Source organism: Myotis nattereri (genome assembly GCF_964212035.1).
Source record: "Myotis nattereri genome assembly, chromosome: 17".
In the NCBI taxonomy this organism is placed as follows: domain Eukaryota; kingdom Metazoa; phylum Chordata; class Mammalia; order Chiroptera; family Vespertilionidae; genus Myotis; species Myotis nattereri.
In genome coordinates this window covers 38,392,637-38,415,748 of record NC_138092.1, presented here as the reverse complement: position 1 = coordinate 38,415,748, position 23,112 = coordinate 38,392,637, and the positions used below count along the sequence as shown (strand labels likewise).

General features: G+C 38.3%; 1 protein-coding gene across 9 annotated transcripts in view; it reads left to right on the top strand.

Annotated features, from left to right (window-relative positions):
• The window catches only part of EYA1 (EYA transcriptional coactivator and phosphatase 1), a gene marked incomplete at both ends in the record, with an annotated part of 278,470 nt that overhangs the window by 176,775 nt on the left and 78,583 nt on the right, over window positions 1-23,112 (top strand). For all 9 annotated transcript variants that reach the window (XM_081111750.1, XM_081111749.1, XM_081111745.1 and 6 more), the window contains 2 exons: window positions 8,493-8,571; window positions 8,965-9,151. In XM_081111750.1, the coding sequence (XP_080967876.1) occupies window positions 8,493-8,571; window positions 8,965-9,151 (266 nt within the window). The remainder of the gene's footprint in view (window positions 1-8,492; window positions 8,572-8,964; window positions 9,152-23,112) is intronic.

The following is a 23,112-nucleotide window of genomic DNA, read 5'->3' as shown; positions in this document are numbered from 1 at the left end:
TGCATGCTGAATTTGAAATCTTTCACATGTAAGCAACACTATTATCTTATGTTGACTGATATATCCATAATATGCTCATATCTGAACTAACAGAGTTAGTAGTCTGTACCTGTACCATAAGGTCAGTGTTCTGCTAGGATGCCATGTAATATATGGATGTGAACTCCTTATACCATTTCTGGGGTCCAAGGTACGCATATCTGAGATCAGTGTGATTTTTATGAACTGTCTAAAATCCATGATGCTTGATCAGTTTAAATTTTTATTTGACTTAAAACTCTGCTGGATTTTATTTTTGGAGATTCAGAAATATTTTAAATCTTTCTAGCAAATACTTCTAAGTCCTGCATTTAATTTCTTTACATAATTTAAATCTAAAGTAGGGATTATAATCTAGTTTTTTTTTTTAAGATAAGCCTTTATACACCTTCTACTTAAAAAAAAAAAAAAAACCCAAACAGTAAAGTATGTGTCCTCTAGATAAAATCTGAGAAATAAGCTCAATTATTGTTTTATTGTTTTTCCTTTCCCTGTTCTTCTTTTTACTGAACAAATAAGGAAGTTGAGAGAATTTTTCTCTATGTCTATTGGTCTTTAAGTCACCCTTCCAAACTGCCAATCTGCCAATTGTCTCTCTCTCTCTTTCTCTCTCTCTCTCTCTCTCTCTCTCTCTCTCTCTCTCTCTCTCTCTCTCTCTCTCTCTCACACACACACACACACACACACACACACACACACACAGTTATGAAAAGACTTCTTCCTATTCCTACCTCCAATTCTTTATGAAAGTCAATTCTCACTGGACTCTTCTGTCACTTAACACACTGGATTGAAATTTTCAAACACCAGCAAAAGAAGATATAATTATGAAGTGGACAGAGACCTGATAACATCATTTGAATTCCTAGATCCAGCCTTGCTACATGCAGCTTCAGACTTTCCAAATTTTATAAGCCAGTAAATTCCTTTTTTAAACTTAAAAAAGAAGAAGAAATTTTCAAACACTAGTTCTGTCTCTCACTTGAGCCTAGATGAAACCCTTCGAAGGCCTGAGGCAGATACGGTTGGTTTACCCTTCCCTGTGTGAGGCAGTGAGATCAGTATACACAGAAATTTAGGAACTCTTGATCAGGATGAAAACAAGACGAATGAGCACTTGTTTAGTATTGTTCCAATGAAGAGATAAATTACATGGTATAAGTTATAACCGAACTGAAGAATAGTTGGAGAAAGCTTATTGGAAAGATGGGACTTGAACTAGGCCTTGAAGGAAGGGAAATGGGGACTAAGAGAGAGAAGCTTTAAGTTAGAGAAGCAAGAATAAGATGAGTTTCCAGGACAGCAGTCCCCATCCTGAACTAATCGAGTGGACTGTGGATGGGGAGCCTTGGGATATAGCATGGTCAGCATATTCCTCTCCCTGTACCAGCATCCCAAGCCTTCACCCCAAACTCCAACTCCAGACCCGGTGATATAAACATACATTGCATTTACAATAGCTCTTACCGCCTCCCCCCATCTCCTCCAATCCTTAAAAGGAGAATGATAATCAATATTTTCTGTGTCCCAATGTGCTCACATTGCTGTATTCATCATATATATCCATTAAAGAATGCCATTTCTTACCTTGAACTGTTAATTCTTTCCTTAAACAAATGATCAGGAGACTTATCTTTTTCTGTGCACAGTTGTGTGTTTCTTTCCAATCTAACCAGGGGTTGTCATTTCATTCATGAGCAGCTCCGTGTCGACACGTGTGGTGCCTATGTAGGTAAGGCACACAGATATTTCTTTGTGTTGTCTTCATGAGTGTGTGTGTGAGTGTATGTGTGTGTGTGTTTACCTTTTCTCCAAGGGGTGGACTCATGACACCTGCTTCCTTCGGTCTCCAACACCCTCTCCAGTAGTGATTGTGGCTGTAAAGACTGCCAGTAGGTGCTGTCGACTGAATTAACTTGAAAAGTGTTTTTTCGTAATATGATATAGTTCATCTGCCCTCAGAATGTAAACGTTCCTTGTTTTAAAAGAGGGCAATGAAATGAAAAATAAGTCTATCTCTTAGAGAAGTTCTAGCAAGAAAGATTTTTCCAGTGTTTTGTTCTGGAAATTAGTATCCCCCTTCCCTGCCAGAAAAGAAGTATGGCTGTGACTTTTCACAATAGCAAACTATTTAAATGGATAAGATGGATGTGATTTTTTCCTTTTAACTAATGGGTAAGAAGGTACTCCCACAGCCACCCTGCTTGGAGCATAACTTAATTCAGACTCTACCAAGAATAATACTGGGTATTATTGGAGCTTTACTCGAACCCATCTCTCCCAGACACCTTAATTGAGAAATAATGGATTCTAAGTAGGGATTTTTTTTCTATTTTGGGGAAGTTTCATGATATAATGTTTCATAAAATGTAAAGCACTTTATCATAAAATATTTCTGCTCTCTCTCTTTTTTTTTTTTTTTTTTTTTTTTTTTTTTACCTAGAGGTGACTTTTCATATAAAGTCATTTGTCTCTAGGAAGGAAAATATTTTTTTTTAACTTAACCTAACCTTCTGTTTCCTTATGTACAAAATTAGAATGTGAATACTTATAGTATCGAGTTGTGGAGATAAGGCATGTAAGAGAAGAACACACTCCTAACATATAGTAAGCATTCAATGGATGTTAATAGATTTTTAGTTTTACTATATTTTGTAGCCTGTGTATGTTTGTATGGGTTGTCTATAAATATCCAGTTGCTTTTATAACCTCTAGGGCAGTGATGGTGAACCTATGACACGCATGTCAGAGGTGACACACAAACTCATTTTTTTGGTTGATTTTTCTTTGTTAAATGGCATTTAAATATATAAAATAAATATCAAAAATATAAGTCTTGGTTTTACTATGGTTGCAAAGATCAAAAAATTTCTATATGTGACACGGCACCAGAGTTAAGTTAGGGTTTTTCAAAATGCTGACACGCCGAGCTCAAAAGGTTCGCCATCACTGCTCTAGGGTTTCCTTTTAAATTATTTTTTTTTTTTTGTTAATCCTCACCCAAGGTTTTTTTTTTTCCATTGTTTTTTAGAGAGTGGAAGGGAGGAAGGGAAGGGGAGAGAAGGAGAGAGAGATAAAAAAACATTGATGTGAGAGACAAATCGATTGGTTGCCTCCCTCAAGCTCCCCAACCAGGGCCCAGGATTGAACCTAAAACCCAGGTGCATGCCCTTGACCAGGAATTGAATCTGTCACTCTTTGATGCTCGGGCCAATACTCTAACCACTGAACAACATCAGCCAGGGTTCTTTTTAGACTATTTGATAGTGAGAGGACTAATTAGATATAATTAGGATTAGATAATTTGTATTAATTGGTTAATCCATTGTTAATTAGTACAAATTAGCTTAAATACTGATTAGTAACATATATGTAAATATATATATAAGAAATACATATCACAGAGATAGAAATAATTGGTTGATTGATTGATTGACTTCGTAATCCAGGTTTAGGAGGCAAGGGGAGAAGATGGGAATGCAGGGGAGGTGTTTCTGAGGAAAGGGGTTTCTTGTCCATGTTGAATTGTGAAATGCTGAGGCCCATGAGAAATTAGCAGGGTACCATGGGGAGGAGTGGCCTTAAGAGAACCGCGTGTTGCTTCACTAGTGTTGGAACGTGTATCTGGGTGGGCTGGGGTTGGGGTTCCTGGGAAGAAACCAAAGAAGCCCAAGAGGTAAACTGGAGCCAGACTAGGGCTCGATAGGGAGGCCTGGTAAGGAGTTGGAATTTTATCCTGAGAGCAATAGGGAACCCTTGACTTTGTTAAGCAGGGGAGTGAGAAGATGAGATATGCAGATTAGAGTAAGTATGGCACTGCCTTTGTGGAGAATGAACTGGAGGGGCCAGAGGAGGGCAGGAAGCCAGGAAAGGAGGCTGTCACAGCTCTCCCCTCCGCCAGCTGCTGGTGGCCTGGACCAACCATTAGCTGCTCTCTGTGCCTGCATCCTACACGAAGGCAGGCAGGCAGCCTGCAGATTGGATTCTGCTGGTGAAAAATCTGTATTGCCTGAGGCTGGTTCTCTCGTATGTACACCTCTCCCTGAGGCTGGATCCTTTGGAAGTTGCTTTGCCCCCTGGGCTGCTGAGTGCCATTAAATGCCTGCTCAGCATACTAAACGGAATGGAATCCAGCCCCCAGTCGGCCAGTAAATGAGTATAACTTATGTTGGATTCCAGCTAATGTGCAGGCTTGGAAGGAGCATGAAGTCTGGGCAGTCACTTGGGTGCCATTTGGAGTACCGAGCTGTGATTTACTTGGTCATATCTCGGTGGCCTGCATGTGCCAATATAGCTTCCATGGTCTTTTCCACCGTGTTCCAGGGAATAACTTACGGAATGAAAACATCCATTTTTAAAATATATTTTCTATATCTTGTTCATTTTCTTGGTGGATAGGGATTTTTGAGGTCAGTATTTATTGTTAGAAAATGTATAGTACAAATGAAAGTAGCAAGTCATAACCTAAAAATGTGGAGTTTAAACAGTACAAGTCATAACTCAAAGTAATTTTTCCTGTCAAATGTATAAAATAGTTAAAGTTTATTAAAAAGGCATTGATAGTCCCACTTCTATCCAAAAAAATGTTTTCAAGGAATTTTTAAAAGCTTATTATAAGTTTGCTTTATAGATAATATATTAATTGCTCACTGATATGTAAAAACATGATGAGTCATAATGCTCATGAGGTTCGATGCTTATAAAAACAAAACGAAACTGATGTTATCCCGGGAAGCCCTGTGAGGTCCAAGACTATGACTTAGTCATCTTTTTATCCCCATGTAATTGTCACCATGAGCCCAGTGTTTAATACAATTAAGAAGTATGAGATCGCCACATGAAAATGAACATTGATAGGGGATCTTGTCTCCCGAGGCCCTGATGTTCATGGTGGCATTCATTTTAGCAGTGAGAGAGCTCTCTGCTTATCTTTGATAGGTGGGTGTGCTGGGAATTTTGAACAGTATTCATGAAAGATACAAATGAAAAAAAAAAATCCTCCAATATGAGTCTGTGTGATAATTAAATTTAAAACAATCTTAGGAAGTATTTTCCCTTCTTAATTAAAATAACAAATCTTTGGACTGAGTTTTCAAAGTTCAGAGATGCTTGATAAGTAAGAAAAGAATTTTAGATATGCAGAGAGATTAAGTCATGTTTATCTAGTTTAGGAAAGTAAAAAGAGAGAAAAGATACATAAATACAGTGGAGAATGTTAGAAATGTTTGCTGGAATAAATAACAACAGTTCCTAACATTTGTTGAGACTGTAGATTATTGACTTTGCTTTCCAAAACATTACCTCATTTGATCTGTTTGAGAAACCCTATGAAGTAGAGTTTTTGCCAGTAGGGAGATTATATCTTAGAGGGATTAGGTGATTTGTCCAAAGTCCAAACAGCTCCTAAGTGATCAACTGGAAACTTGTCTTCTGGCTCTTAAGCCAGCACTTAAATGTTCAGTAGCAAGTAAATAATTGGCATATTGTGGTTACTACATCATATCTGGGGCATCTGTGAATAGCTCATTCACATTGAGCTTTCTCATTGAACTGCCAACATATTTATTGCCTGTACCGTCATTTGCCATAAAATTTTTATTTTTTAAAAATGGTTTTTCTATTGACAGAAGCAACACAGCTCTGAGTAGAACATTTAAAAATATACATTGGCTTTATGAATATTATGCAACCAATGATTGTACCTCTCCATAGATAACATTTCTGAGATTCCTGTGATTTTTAAAAATGTCTTGTGCTTTTAGACACAGACGACAGTGTGATGTTTTACCTGAGGGAAGGGAGTTAAGGGGGTCAAATATATGGCGACAAAAGATGATGTAACTTTGGGTGGTGGACACACAATGCAATATACAGATCATGTATCATAGAATTATACACTGAAATCTATATAATCATATTAACTAAGGCCACCCCCAATAAATTTAATTAAAAAATTAAAGAAGTTTTATTCTTTTAAAAATATTTCCAGCCCTGACCAGTTTGGCTCAGTGGCTAGAGCGTCGGCCTGTGGACTGAAGAGTCCCGGGTTCGATTCCGGTCAGGGGCATGTACCTTGGTTGCAGGCACATCCCCAGTAGGGGGTGTGCAGGAGGCAGCTGATTGATGTTTCTCTCTCATCGATGTTTCTGACTCTCTATCCCTCTCCCTTCCTCTCTGTAAAAAATCAATAAAATATATTTAAAAAAAATATTTCCAATGAGATCACCAAAAATATTTTTGTTGTTTTAGTGTTTACTTTAGCAAAATAGTATGAGAAGTTTTCCCCACGTCATTGAATGTCATTATAATACCATTCAAATAGCTTCATAGTGTTCTGTTTTCTGGTTAACACCTATGACAAGCTTGGGGATGCTTTCTATGTTCCTTTATTAGGAACAACACTGAAGAAGGTCTTCACTATCTTTTTGCATAAATCCATATTTATTTCTTAGGGTAAATATCTGGCTATAAAATTCCTGGGTTAAATGGTATACAAAATTTCTTTTTTAAAATATTTTTATTGATTTCAGAGAGGAAAAAAGAGGGAGAGAGAGATAGAAACATTAATGATGAGAGAAAATCATTGATTGGCTGCCTCCTGCATGCCCCATACTGGGAATTGAGCCCGCAACCTGGGCATGTGCCCTAACCAGGAATCGAACCATGACCTCCTGGTTCATAGGTCAATGCTCAACCACTGAGCCACTCCAGCTGGGGCCAAAATTTCTTTTTCTTAAATATATGTTTTTATTGATTTTAGAGAGGAAGGGAGAAGTGGAGAAAGGGAAAGAGGGAGGGAAGAGGGAGGGAGGGAAACATTGATCAGTTACCTCCTGTATGCTCCCAGATCGGGGGCTGAACCCACCACCTGGGCCTGTGCCCTGATCTGGAATTGAACCAGAGATCTTTCGGGTCACAAGATGATGCTCAACCAACTGAGCCACACTGACCAAGGGCCAACATTTCTTAATCATTGACCAAATAGCTCAACAGAATGGGTTTGCCTGTTTAAATTCCCATTTCGCAGTGTATAAATGCCCTCTTTTATAAAATTGCTTATCCCTGATCCTGTCATTTCCAAAATCTTTGTCAATATGATCATGAAATTAGTATATTGTTGCTTTGCTGTATATTGTTGGAGGATAGGAAGTAAAGTGAGGGACAGAACTAAGATTGGCTCTTAGGTTTATATCCTGCACGTCGCTTACCATTTATTGTTGAACATGTGTAGACATTCGATACATAGAATGTTACCTAGCACATCCTATGTAATAAAAGCCGAATATGCTAAGTGTCCGGTCGTCCAGTTGGCCGTTCAATCAATCAAAGCATAATATGCTAATGCTGCTCAACCACTCACTATTATGTGCACTGACCACTGGGGGGCAGACAGTAGAGCAGTAGGTTAGCTTGCTGCTGGGGTCCAGCCAATCAGGACTGAGCGAGATGGGCCGGACACTCCCTGGAGCCCTCCTCTGGTCCCTCCCCTGCTGGCCAACCTCCCACATCCCTCCCCGGCTCCAATTGTGCACCGTTGGGGTCCCTCGGCCTGGTCTGTGCCCTCTTGCAATCCAGGACCCTTTGGGGGATGTCAGAAAGCTGGTTTTGGCCCGATGGCGGAACAACCAGTCACTACGATGTGCACTGACCCCCAGGGGGCAGACACTCAACACAGGAGCTGCCCCCTGGGGGTCAGTGCACTCCCACAGGGGGAGCACCGCTCAGCCAGAAGCCAGGCTCACAGCTGGCGAGCACAGTGGTGGTGGCAGGAGCCTCTCCTGCCTCCATGGCAGTGTGACATCCCCCTAGGGCTCCCAGACTGCGAGAGGGTGTAGGCTGGGCTGAGGGGCCCTTCAAGTACACAAATTTCGTCCACCAGGCCTCTAGTGTAATAATAAAGCATTGGTCATGTTCCTCTCTGACCTCTGTTTTATCAAATACTTCAAGTGCTACCTTTCATTCTTCTGTGAGATGAAATAGTCAGCTTTTTTATTGAGCCATTAGGATAAGTATAAGCACCTTAAGTTATTGGAAATAACAACATAGTTTTTGGGCTTGCAGGAACTCTAAGGTCACCTAATCTTGTTCCATCATTTTACTAAGCATACTTAATGTAAAATGGGGAAAATCCTGTTGTTTTTTGCTAATTGAAATCTCAGTGTCTAGTAGTTTTGCACAAATGTATAATTTCATCAATAGTTTACATGGCTTATTCATTCATCACAAATTTAAACCTCCTTACATTTTCGTTCTTTGTAATCTGGTAAAATTAAAATTGTCAACCATTTTAAGAAAATGCAGTTTTAGCCATGGCAATGGATTCTGGTTCTGAAGAGAAACCAAATACATTTGCAGTGAACTCCAATCCTGCTTTGTCTAAGTAATAATTTCCTGTAGGCATGTGATTCTACGAAGCTTAGTCAGCCTATTTCTTTTCATTTTGTTTCAGGTAGCAGTTTTACAACATCATCAGGATTATACACAGGAAATAATTCACTCACAAATTCCTCTGGATTTAACAGTTCACAGCAGGTAATTTTAAAAGCTAATTTAACTTCTGAAATTTTAAAAATGCACAGATGATTTCTTTATATGAAAAAAAGATCTGTTTATAGGACACTATAAGTGAGAGCTTTTCTAAGCCTTTTAATAGTTTTTTTCTTCTTTTAATATCTAATAATCTGACATGGTGCGTTGTTTGGTTTTGGGGTTGGTTTAATTTTACTTAGTAATGCATCATGGCACATAGAAGAAATGTGAAGAGTGTTCTGGTCTTACATAAAACTCATTTGTAAGTCTGAGCACTTCAGTCAATGGTGCTTTGTGTGTTCCTAAGTAAATTCAGAAACACAGATTTATTTGCAATATAAGAAATAAGCAGCCATACTTTCTGACAGATGATTCTTGCATGGTTTGATTTGCTAGGACTATCCGTCTTACCCCAGTTTCGGCCAGGGCCAGTACGCACAGTATTATAACAGCTCACCGTATCCAGCGCATTACATGACGAGCAGCAACACCAGCCCCACCACACCTTCGACAAATGCCACCTACCAGCTTCAAGAACCACCATCTGGCATCACCAGCCAGGCAGTTACAGATCCCGCAGCAGGTAATTATGCTCATTTTTGGCTCTGCAGGCTGTATTTCTTGTGGTTTAAATGCATTTTTCTACTGTCATATATTCATGCAGTGGTTGCAGGGTTTTGGCAAATTTGGGCAAGCCTACAGACAAATCAAGCAGCATGAGCATGGCATTGGCTTTATACTAAAATATTTAAACAAATAAAAATAAAGCATGTGAACTTCAAAAGCACATGAAAAGATTTCATTTAATTATAAATATGCGATTTTCAAGACTTATATAGCTTTTTACATGCTTGATTATAAATAGTTATAATTCTTAACTATAATTATAAGTAATTTGCTGACATTGAAAATGAAAATAAGTGCCATCACCTTGAATTTAATGTTGAAAAACATTAAATATTTAATGATGATAAAGAAATCAAATAGCATGAGAGGGCTGGTGATGGGAAACTGATTCCCTGGCCGATCCTTTCCCACTCATGCAGGCTGTGAAATGGGTAACAGTGTGCCTAAGGCATTTTCCATGCCTCTGCGCAGCCTTGACGGGCCCCCTCCTCCCGTGGAAGTTTTCCTTCTATGGTTTTGGTACTTCTTCATGCTCGCGTTAACACTGTTTTAACATGACCTCTCCTTTCATGGATTATGAGTGAGCTCTTACCGGCCAAGAGTCAGAGAGGGTTCTTCCTTTGCCTTTTATTGATGGAGCCGACGCCCACTGTGTTGCTACCAGTCAGGTGAAATGGTCTTATATGGAAAGACTCACTTTTATGATATTTAATCAGAGGTTAATTCCGGGTGGTTATCCTATTCATAAAAAAAAAAAGTTTTAGGTAATAGATGCTAACTTAAATTTTGACTATTGGTTTATTCTGTAGATGTTAGCAGGCGACCCCCACCCCCCCCCAAAAAAAATAGCTTTACATTTTGTGTTCTACCTTTTCTCTTAAATGCATGCCAACGCAGTTTATTCCAGAGTGAGCAGTTAAATCATTCCTAAACTGTGTTCCAGCTCACTGCAAATATTCATTTCTGATGCACATCCCAACTCTAAACATTTTTATCTTTGATCACATTCCGTTGACCTTTATTTTTTAAAAAATCTAGTTGGGTATTCTTCACCCACGTCACATGTGTAAATATAGTTTTCATAGAGCCTCGTATACATGTCTCTTCTGTCTTTTAATTAGATTCCACATCTATATAATCTCACTCAGGATAAACTTTGTTATAAAAGGTATTGAATTTAATGTAGCTATTATTGTAGAATTTTCTACGCTACTTTCATAAACTTCATGAGGGAAGATAAGGGCTTGTTCCAAATTTAGGGAACTCTTGTGTTTTCACATGAACCTCCTGGGTCATGTAAGAACTTGAGGACTAAAAGTCGTCTTGAAATCTTGTAATGCAGATAGCTGTGTGAATGAGTAGTAGAAAAAGTCTTTAGGATCTGTGAGATAACAGGATGAGAAAAGGAGAAGGCAGAAGAATTATACTCATTTCATGGCATTTTGGTTTGTGAAAAGTACAATATTCTAGTAAAACAATCTGGTGGAGACTTAATTATGCATTTTAAATTAAGGTTGATTAGAGCTTTATAGGAAAAACAATTTAGTCATATCATGAGTTTGTCCCTGAAATTAGACACTGTTTTAAGTGAATCTTATTTATGAAAGGGATGCCATGAAAAGGGTGGGCATGACTCGGCACAAAACCATGCCACTAGGGAAACAATGCAGAATTATCACTTTCTAAAGGTATAATATGATTTTTAAGGTTGAGTGACCTATTTTAAGTTTTATGTTAATAAACAGTGTTTTAGGTACTTATTTCAATTTCAGTATCTTTATGGCTACAGAATAGGAATTAATTGAACTGGGGAGAAATAATATTTTTCAGATTTCTTGTGTTTACCACTTCCCACTGAAATGAATGTGTATGGTTACGCCTTTCTTGTGTTGCATAGTTAGAAGTGGAAAGTTCAGTGAGTTTCCACATTGAAAAAGAACTGTGGATTACTTTAAAAAATTCAAGGAATATTTAGTCTGGGTTTTTTTACATTGCGGTAAGCCTCAGTTTTTTGGCGCTAACCTTCCTTTCTTACTAATCATATATAGAGTTGCAGACTTGTCCTTCTTGATTAAAAGAAAGTTTTGTTGTTAAAGTACAGTAATTTATTAAAGAATTAGAAGGAGATATTTATTACACATAACCTAAAGTCTTTGTTTTAAGATAGAGATAAAAATAGTTGAAATGTTTCTTTTTGTTGAAATAATTTCAAGTGTTTTTTCTTTTATTTTTAACCCATCTAGTGACTTTAAAGTCAGTATTTTCTAATGCTGGAAAGTTAGACTCTAGCCATTATCTGATTTTATATATGACCAGGATGCTATCTTTCAGTCTCATGGAATTTTGCACCACAGATAAATACATGCTTATGGTATCTGATATTGTATTGTTCGCAGAATCATTATGTCAGAATGAACATATAAAGATAACCTTCAGGGAAAACATGTAAGGACTCATTTGTTTATTTTACTGTGCATTTTTAAAGCTATATGAAGAATAGGTATCTTTTAAGTACATGACATTATGCAGTGTTACTTATAAATGTGAACCTACTCATGAATCTTAAGCTCAAAAATTATTGTACTGTGTTTATAACTAAATCTGAAAGCTATCTTCTCCCTTGGAAAGGCAAGTCTAATACATTAAAATTACATAACGCATATGAAAGTTTAATCTCAAATATTTAATTCATTTTAAAAACTAAAAACAATGCATTGCATTCATTTTTGTTTATTTCTTATTGATATGTAATTGACATATAACATTAGCTTTGGGTATACGTCATGATTTGATATTTGCATAGACTGTGAAATGATCACAATCTAGTTAACATCCAGGATTACACATAGTTAACAAATATTTTTTTCTTGTAATGAGAACTTTTAAGACCTAGTTTCTTAGCAACTTTCAGATCTTTTGCATTCACTTAAAAATGTGTTTGATAGTATGTTTGGACTATCTTAATAAAATAAAATTTACATCATCTGAAAATATATAAGAACCTGTCTGCCTTGAGAAATACAGTGAGGTTTATCATTCAGCAACATTTTACTTTATTTATTTATTTTTTAAATATATATTTTATTGATATCAGAGAGGACAGGAAAGGGAAGAGATAGAAACATCAATGATGATAGAGAATCAGGAGAGAGAGAAGATAGAAATATCAATGATGAGAATTATTGATTGACTACCTCCTACAGGTTTGGGACTGGGCCTGCAACCCAGGCATGTGCCCTTGACTGGAATCAAACCCAAGACCCTTCAGTCTTCAGGCCGACACTCTAGCCACTGAGCCAAAACAGCCAGGGCTCATTCAGCAACATTTTCATTTATTTATTAGGTTCAAGAAAGTCATGCTTACTTTCCAACTAGAAATGCCTGCCTCCACCTCCCAATTGAAGGGTATTTTGGTTGTTTCCAATTTGGACAATCTATATATATATAAAGGCAGTGTCCATGATGACCAGGATGACCAAACGACCGGTCACCATGAGGTAGCATTGACCACCTCTCGGTCCCTCCGTGCCCCTCTTCCCCCAGCCCATGAGCGGGGTGGGGTGGGGTGGGGTGGGTCGGGGGACTGGTGAGCGGGCTGAATGGCTGGCCTCTTGGTCCCTGCCCCTGGCCCGCAGGCTCCGATGGATCAGTGATGGTGAACGGGGGAATTGGGGTGCGTGGCGGGAGGACCGGGCTGTCTGTCAGGCTGTGGGATTACCAGCTCATCCCCAGCTGCTCAGGGGCTCGGGCCTGTGGGAAAGCAGGCGCCAGTGACTTCACCTCCATGCGTGTGCACCGGGCTGGCCGCTGATGGAACACGTTGTCTGCTCGGGGCCGCTCACACCAGGGTGGGTAGGTCACGGGCGAGCCCCGCAGCTTCCATCAGCACCTCAAGCCCCAGCGGCAGCGGTGGTGGCAGCGTGAGCGGCCTAAGCAGGCAGTGCGTTCCATCAGCGGCCAGCCCAGTGCACACGCACATGGGCACATGGAGGTGAAGTCGCCAGCGCCCGCTTTCTCACAAGCCTGAGCCCCCAAGCAGCCAGGGATGAGCTGGTGATCCCAACAGCCTGACAGCCTGGTGGCAGAGGCAGAGGCGGCGTTCAGCCTGGGGACTGGCGAACGGGCAGAAGATGGAGGCTAGGCCTAGGGACCCGACCAACACGATTTTGTGCGCTGGGCCTCTAGTTATATATAAAGCTAATAAAAATATCGGTGTGCAGGTTTTTGTATGGACATAAGTTTTAGTTCATTTGGGTAAATACCTAGGAGTGTGATTGGTGGATTGTATGGTAATAGTGTGTTTTGTTTTATAAGAAACTGCCAAATTGTCTTCCAAAGCGGCTGCACCATTTTGCGTTCCCACCTGCGAAAGAAGGAGAGTTCCTCTTGTTCCACATCCTTGCCAGCATTTGATGGTGTCACTGTGTCACATTTTGGCCATGCTCATGGGTGTGGAAGAGCATCTAGCTGTTTGAATTTGCATTTCCCTAATGAAATATGATGATGAGTATCTTGTCATATGCTTATTTGCCATCTATCTTCTTTGGTGAGGTGTCTTTTCAGACCTTTTGCCCACTTTTTGGTCAGGTTATTTGTTTTCTTATTGTTGAGTTTTAAGAGTTCGTAGTATATTTTGGATACAGGTCCTTTATCAGATATGCATTTTGCAAGTACTTTCTCCCACTCTGTGGCTTATCTTACCATTCTCTTAACAGTATCTTTTGTGGAGCAGAAGGTTTTAATTTGAAGTGTAACAGGAATTTTTTCTTTCATGAAACATGCTTTTGGTTTGTATCTAAAAAACGTATTGCCGTGCCATAGGTTTTCTCCTACATTATGATCTAGAAATGTCATGGTTTTTGCATTTTACATGTAGGTCTCTGATCCATTTTGAGTTGATTTTTGTGAAAAGTGTAAGGTCAGTGTCCAGATTCACTTCTGACAGGTAGATACCCAGTTGTCATAGCCTCACTTGTTGAAACGCCTATTTTTGCTCCATTAAAGTGCCTTTACTCCTTTGTCAAAGATCAGTGGACGATACTTGTGTGGGTCTATTTCTCAGCTCTCTGTTCTGTTGCCTTGATCTATATCTGTTCTTTCGCCAGTACTACACTGTCTTGATTACTGCATCTTCACAGTAAGTCTTTAAGTTGAGTAGTGCCAGTCCTTCTTCAATATTGTGTTGGCTACTGTGGGTCTTTTGCATCAGCTTATCAATATCCACCAAGAAACTGGGATTTTTATTGAAATTGCATTGAATCTGTACAGCAAGTTGGGAAGAACTGACAATATTGAATATTGACAATATTGAATCTTCCTACCCATGTAGATTGAACATTTCTCCATTAACTTAGATTTTTATTTTTCTCATCAGTGTCATAGTTTTCCTTATATGGATTTTGTATTTATGTTTTGGATATATATTTCTCTTATATACTAATGTAAATGTGTTATTAATTTCAAATTCCAACTGATTCATTGCAGGTATATGGGAAAGTAATTGACTTTTGTGTATTATCCTTATACTCTGCAACCTTTCTATGATAACTTATTGGTTCCAGGAGGTTTGTTGTTGTTGTTGTTGTTGATTCTTTGGTATTTTTTACATAGACAATCATGCCCTCTGTGAACAAAGACAGTTTTATGCCTTTTTTCCAAGTCCGAATACCTTTTCTTTCCTTTCTTATCTAATTGCATTAGCTAGGACTTTCTGTACAATGTCGAATGGAAGTGGCATCCTTACCTTATTCCTGATCTTAGGGAGGAAATGTTGAATTTTTCACCATTAGGTATGATGTTAGCTGTAGGTTCTTTGTAGATTTTTTTAAAAATATAATTTATTTATTTTAAACATATTTTATTGATTTTTTTTAATTTTTTTTTTTTTTTTTTTTTTTTTTTTTTACAGAGAGGAAGGGAGAGGGATAGAGAGTTAGAAACATTGATGAGAGAGAAACATCGATCAGCTGCCTCCTGCACACTCCCCACTGGGGATGTACCCACAACCAAAGTACATGCCCTTGACCAGAATCGAACCTGGGACCCTTCAGTCTGCAGGCAGACGCTTTATCTACTGAGCCAAACTGGTTAGGGTTGGGTTTTTTTGTGTGTGTGTTTTTTGTTTTTGTTTTTTAATCAACTTAAGGAAGTTCCCTCTAGTCCTAATTTGCTGAGAGTTCATATCAAGAATGCCTTTTCTACATCAGGTGATATGATCATATGATTTTTCTTCTTTAGCCTATTGATGTAATGAATTACATTAACTGATGTTCAAATGTTGAGCCAGCTTTTCATACTTGGAATAAATCCCACCTGATCATGGTGTATAGTTCTTCTTATACATTGTTGGGTTTCATTCTGCTAATACTGTATTAAGGATATTTGCATCTGTGTTCATGAGAGATATTGGTCTGTAATTTTCATTTCTTGTAATGTATTTTTCTGGTTTTGCTATTGGGGTAATGCTGACCACATAAACTAAATTAAGAAATGTTTCCTCTGCTTCTGTTTTTTGGAACAGATGGTAGAAAATTTGTATTATTTGTTCGCTAAATATTTAGTAGAAATCCCCAGTGAACCCCGCTAGGCCTAGTCCTTTATGTTTTAGAAAGTTAAGTATTGATTTAATAGATTAGGCCTACTGGTATTCAGATTGTATGTTTCTCCTTGTGTGAGTCCTAGTAGATTGTCTTTCCAGGAATGGTCCTTATCATCTATGTTTTTAAATGAGAATCGCTCCATAATATTCCTTTATTAGTCTTTTAGTGTCTATGGGATTGCTACTGATTGATGGCCCTTTCCATTTCAATATTAATATTCATGTCTTCCTTTTGTATTGGTTAGCCTAGCTACAGGTTTATAAATTTTATTGATCTTGTAAAAGAGCCAACTTTTTGTTTCATTGATTTTTCTCTATTGTTTTTCTTATCTCAATTTTATTGAATTTTCTGCTTTTTATTATTTCTTCTGGTTACTTTTTATTTAATTTGCTTTTCTTTTTCTAGTTTTCTAAAGCTTGAAACTTAGTGTATTAATTTTATTTTTTTTCTAATATGTGCATTTAATGCTTTAAAATTCTAAGCACTGGATTTGTTGCATCCCACAGAATTTGATAGGTAATTTTTTTTCATTTTCATTTATTTTGAAATATTTTCATTATCATTGAAACATTCCCTTTTAAAGAGGTATAAATTTATAGCCGAAACCGGTTTGGCTCAGTGAATAGAGTGTCGGCTTGCAGACTGAAGGGTCCCAGGTTCGATTCCGGTCAAGGGCATGTCCCTGGGTTGCGGGCACATCCCCAGTGGGAGATGTGCAGGAGGCAGCTGATCGATGTTTCTCTCTCATCGATGTTTCTAGCTCTCTATCTCTCTCCCTTCCTCTTTGTAAAAAAAATCAATAAAATATATTTTAAAAAAATAAATAAATAAAGAGGTATAAATTTATAAACATTTATTGGAAAAACCTTAGAAATTTGATGATGTACAGTATATATAATTTATGACAATAGCCCAGTTATTAATATTTTCCCAATTAAATGACTTTGTATTGTTAGAGAATGTGATTAGTTCCTGAGAATTTCATGTTACATTCAAATCCCACTATCTAAAATAGAAAATTTTGGTCAGAATCAACTCTTTTTTCTTTTCTTATTTAAATCTAAGACTGTAAAGCAATATCCAAATTAAATGCATAATTATTTTAATTTTTAAATGATGGCCTTCATTTTAAAATTTTTTCAAATTTTCAAAACAAAAATTTATTTTAAATTTATTTTTTAAAAGTAATTAAATTTATTGGGATGACATTGGTTAATAAAATTATATAGATTTTATGTGTACAATTCTATAATATATCATCTGTATATTGCATTGTGTGTGTTTATAATTCTTCTTTACAAAATCTATGATTGTTTTCTATGTTTAAAGACATATAAACATTTAAAAAAGAAAAAAAACATTATAGGATATTTTACTTTTGTGCTAATATCTAAACATAACTTATCATCTCTTAGCCACTGATGTTTAAAGAGTATGTTATTTCCTTGTACTCAACCCTAAAATCTTAAGGCAGGTTATTACAAACATAACTAAATAAACCTCTTTTCAAAAGAGTGATAAAAAATAATTTTACCACTTGAAAGTAATTGTCATGAAAGAATTTTTTTCTAAAAAGAGTGCCTAAGCCATTTAAAAAAATATATTGTATCCTATGACTCATATATGTATAATCAAAATATGAACACTCACTTGTAATTCAGTTACTGTACTACATTTAAATAATTTGGCTTGAGAACATATTTCTTAACAAATCTCTTGGAGCACTGCATAATAATTAGGACAGTATCATCATCATCCTTAGAAAAAATACAATGATTGTGTTTAGAGGCTATGTTACATTCCGTGCAATCTTATTACATACCCATGAGGTAGGTACTATCTGTTCCCATTTTACAGATGAGGGAAGCTTGACACATAGCTATTAAATGCTCAGTAAATGTTAGGCAGCATTAAGTTAATCAAGAATTTTGAGGCCAAATTCTTACAAAATATAAAATTGAATTTTTAAATAATACAAAGCATGGGGAGGGAAGGGGGGGGAGGGAGAGAGAGAGAGAGAGAGAGAGAGAGAGAGAGAGAAAGAAAATGATAAAACATTTCAGGTTACGGTGAAATAAAAAGCAGTTTTATTTATTAGTAATGAGTTTTAGTGCAGATACCATAGAAAGGTTAATTTTTCATCCAATTAGTTCATTTGAATTCCTTACAAAAACTTGCTGTTGAAATGTACCTTTTCATGCTCTGACTGCATGCAGACGATTTACTGGTTAAGGTGATGTACGGGAATCTTGCCAATATTGAATTTCAATGACAGAGGAAAAGTCAGTATAAGAGGGAATTCAATATGCATGGGAAACCATTTGTTCCCTCTGCTTCTTTGATCCTTGCCAAGGCCCCCGAAAGTAGAGCAGAGCGCCTGAAAACAGGGGAACATTCTTGTGCAAAGTTGGAGAAGGCTGAGCTCTCACAGGAATTCAGTGTGACAGGCTGAAAAACTAAACAGCCCGCGACTTCCCTATAAATGCAAGGAATTTGGGCCACATCTACACTACCTAGCCCGCCTGTGTCTTCCCTGTAGTAACGATCCTGAGGTTTGCAATAGCAGGCACCTGGAGGCCTGCGCTGTGCGGCGTGAGCTGTTTTGACCATCTCTAGGCCCTACTTGCTCATTTTCACAGATGCCTCTTGGACTTGGGAGAAGTTTGCGATTTGTCCAGCTCGAAAATAAACTATTTCAGTGAAACCATTTGCACTCACATGTTGGAAACATTTGTCAGCAAAACAAAGATTTGTATCTAAAATAGCCGGGCTATTAAGACGTGAGAAAACAAAACAGATGTTTGTTTGGGGTTGTTGAGTTGGTTTGTCTTGGTGGCGTTTGTTTTCTTTCTTTTCTTCTCTCCCCAGAGGATTAATGAGATTATAAAGTTCTTGGAAATAAAGTTCACTCGTTGTTTTATATTGTCAGAAAGCAATAAAAACAAGTTTTCTTACCTTTGAAATCTGGACTATATTTCCAAGAAGTAAAACAATCAGTGTTTTAGCATTTACCCATTTTGTGCCTCATGACAGGGTTGAGTAATTTTTTTTTTCAGTTCGTTAGCCAGAAGTCAGGATGCCTTATAGCATCAAATTAATATACTTGGATTCTAGTATGTAATTCTTTCTTATACTTATATATAACATATGACTTGTACACGTCATAAATGATCAAAATAAAAAGGCGTATATTTTTGAGCTAATGAAATCAGTTTACTAACTCTCCTAAACATTTATTATTTTGTCTTTTTTAAATAGCTAATTGATGTATTGTTTCTGCAAAGTATTAAGTGTCTTACGCAGCCAACACAATCAGTGTAACATGTTCCCGTGTTTAATTTGGAGGACCTCAGCATTGACTGATTTGGTTTTTTCATTCAAGATGGTTGGGAAGAGAACCTAGTTATCTGTGTTTGGCTTCCCTCCATCTCATTTAATTGGGATTGGATGGTTTAGTGGATGAGTTTTGGATTAACTTTTAAATCAAGGTAGGATTGATGAACTAACGTCTACCAATTTTATCCCCTGCTTGAGTAAAAATTTAAGTTTACTGCATATTTTTTTAAATTTACTGGATGATAACACATGAGTCTGGGACAAAAGTACATGAGGGTTTACAGAGAAGAATGAAATTCTCTTCCTCTTCGGTACCTCGTTCCTTTCAGCAGAGTTTCTTGTGAATTCTTCCAAGGATGTACTTTGCTTACATAAACATATGCATAGCACCTTCCCTAGCCATTTTTTTTTTCACATTCAAGTATATAAACTTTTTATTACTTGTTTCCTTAAAGTAGAATACTATATGTACTATTCTATACCCTAGCTTTTTGACTTAACAATATATAGAGAAAAATTCAATAAGTATTTTTGTTTGGATATAATATACAAGTATAATAGTAGCTAATTTTTTTTGAGTGCTTCCTACGCTCCAGACATTATCCTAAGTATCACTCACTGATGAACTTAGCTCAGTCCCACACAGGTCCACAAGATAGGCAGTGTCGTCATTGTCCCCACTTTACAGATGGGGAAGCTGAGGAGAGGTCCATGACAGCCCTGGGACTTAACCTCCAGAGGCTTGGCTGCAAACCTGAGCTCTTGGTCAGGAAAGCGCGCCACTTCTTGAAACCACTGTGTCTGAAGTTTCAAACAGCAGACATATGAAAGTGTAAATAAATGAGCTGTGAAATGTAGTAGCTACCTGGTATTCATTCTCTTTAGTCATTCATAGCAGCCAGCAAAGGCATATATTAGGAGGGATTCAGTTAAATATGTGTTAAGTGAATGATCTCTATTTGCTACTGAAATACGTAGGTCCGAAATTCTAGAGAAGTGGTGTATAGGATAATGAAGGTTATCTTGTACTGTAAATATTCCCTGAATTGTATCTTCCATTTTCTTGAATCTGCTCTACTCTCACTCCCTCTTCATCCTATTTAATCATTACCTGTCATGGACCTGCTTTGGATGCAGTTTTCCACAGCATTTCTTTAGCATTTCCCTCCTCTTCCCCACCAAGGAATTCATTCTCTACTTTGCTAACATTTCTTCTTTATTTCTCCACTCCCAGCTCATGGTGGATGCGTCGATACTTGATGACTCAGTGTAGGGATAATGGTGTTCTTGTCTCAAGGAAAAGGGCAGCCATCCACATGAGAGTGAAAGTTGGCCTCTTAACCCAGTACGATCACCTTCTAATGCTTTTGAAAATATTTATATGACCCCTTCAGAAACTTCACCAATTTTATAAGATTCAAGTAGTATTTTTTTCAGTAGTACTATTTAAGACAAAGTTCACTGTTTTTCACTTTTAGGTAACTGCTAATGTTTGAGTGCAATGCTCTAATACTTTACATTGTATACAAGGTGGGGCAAAAGTATCTTTACAGTTGCTCTTATGGAAAAAGAATACAACAATTAATACAAAATACAAGAATAAAGTCTGTTTCATATCTTCACAACTGTAAACCTACTTTTGTCCCACCCCGTATGGGCAGTATTTGCTGGATTATCAACTAACTTAATAATCATGAATTGGTTTGGAAACCATGTCTACCATTATTTCTGTGAGAACATAATTTCTGACTTTCAAACAACTGGTTTTAAAAGATTTGGCACATAGCTGATTTTAAATTGACAGCTCTCATGTCCACTTGAGTAACTTTAGTCTGAGCACCTGGGCAATGGGGAAATTTTGAAGTTTAAGGTAGAAGTGACCATTGAATTCTGCCCTTGAGCGATTATGAGTAAGGAATCCAGAAGGACTACATTTTCCCAAAGCAGCACAGCCTATAAGCGTCATCAGGGGCATCTCTGGATGGCACTCTGGAGTGGCAGCCTTGGGAGACAGCATGACCTGCTATGCCCTGGGCAGCACCACTGTCTCCTGAAGATGGATGTCCCCTGATGAGTTGCAAAGAAGGATCCATTAGGGACACAAGTTGTTGGGTTTAGGTTACCAGGGTTCCTTTTCCTTATGTCTTTTCTGATGCTTTGATACAGTAGGATTCACTGGGAATCCACCCACCCCTGCAGGGATGTCTATGAATGTCGCTTGGGCACCATGCTTCCTTGGAGTCATGCCTCCTCAGAGTACCCGTGAGAGAAACTGGAGTAGTGGCAGGGGACTTGGAGCTGGGCCAACCTGGGTCCTATGATTTACTCTGGGCAAGTCACTTAGCACGTTGGTATATCTGTTTTCTGTAAACTGTGGACAACACCATTCTTACACATAGAATGAATGTGAGAAGTTATGTGGCTAGTTGACACGTACCAGGCCTTCACATATTCATCTTTTTCATTTATGCATTCAATACATATCTATCTATATAAAACCCTAATATGCAAATTGAGTGAACGGCAAAACAACCGGTCGCTGTAATGTGCACTGACTACCAGGGGGCAGACACTCAATGCAGGAGCTGCCCCCAGCCTGCAGGCCCCAACCAGAGGTGGCGGTGGGGGCCGGACCCTGTCAGCGGGTGATACCAGGCCAGCCAAGGTGTGTGCCAGCAGCCACCCCCCCACACCCCAATCGCCCTGCCAGTCGCCCTGCAGAGGAAGGCAACTGGTGGCAGTGGCAGTGGGCAGGGCTGGTGAACAGGCAGCGCCAGGCCAAGGTGGGTGTGAGCGGGAGCCCCAGTCACCCCACCAGTCACCCCACAGATGGGCCCTGATCTCTGGCCAGGCCTAGGGACCCTACCCGTTCATGGATTTTGTGCACCAGGCCTCTAGTTTATAAATAATTGCTATATGCCAGGGACTGTGCTTGGTGCTAGGGACATAGCAGTGACAGGAAAGACAGATCCCTGGCCTCAGGAAGCCAATGTGTTCTCCCTCTTGACTTATATAGTGCATTGTGCATCGTGGTTGTTTCAGAGACTACAGCCCCCAAAGTGAGGTCGCTAGAATGGATTCACATAGAATGACTGTATTTACACGAAAGGTCAAAATGTGTAAGAAGGATGATTGAGGTTCCTATGAGGTTGCCCATGGAGTACCGGAGAGTGGATAATGGCTGTACTCCAGGGATGATAAAGCTCTATTAATTTAGTTACTAGACCTTGACTGAGGAATGAATTTACCTAGGCGACCTCTATTAGTGATTGTGTGGCAGGGAAGTAATGGATACAGAATACAGATGGGAAAGTCAAAGCAGTTCTCTAAAATTAATTCAATTAACATTTATTAATCTCTGACTTCTTGTTAACTCTGTAAGACTAGTCACACGTTTTCTTGCCTTTGGTTTATTATGGCTGATGATTTAGAGCTAACAAGCTTCCCTTATGTTAAGTCTTTTATCCTTTGATGAGGTAATACTCACTGTGAATCTAATTTAATTAAATAATTTATTCAAGGGCTTGCAAAGCCCCCTCTCCCCCTCTTTTAAACAATACAGATAGCTTCCACTTAAAAAAACTGGTATAAAACTATCGTAGTCACATCTGTGGCATGCAATGTTGAGGGCTTGATGGTCCCTCCCTTTGTAAAGTCTACATGAATCCCAAGTAGCTTTTCGAGGCATATGTCAGACCCTCTCTGAGAACTAAGGCTTTCCGCCTGGGATGCTTTCTCGATTCGAACTCTTGTTATAAGACAGTGTCATTTCTGTTTCCAGCATAGCTAGCCTCCTAAAGCTAGGGGTCTCCACTCCGCCCAGCACCCAAGTATAGCTCCTCTCCAGGTGATTCCTTAGTAGAACCACTTCTTACCGCACTGCTGCTTAAACCTAAGGAGAGACGAGCATCTGTCAGCTGCCGGAAAGATAAGTAATGGCCCCTTTAGTTTCAGTTTTACCCTAAAATGAGCTCGGTACCTG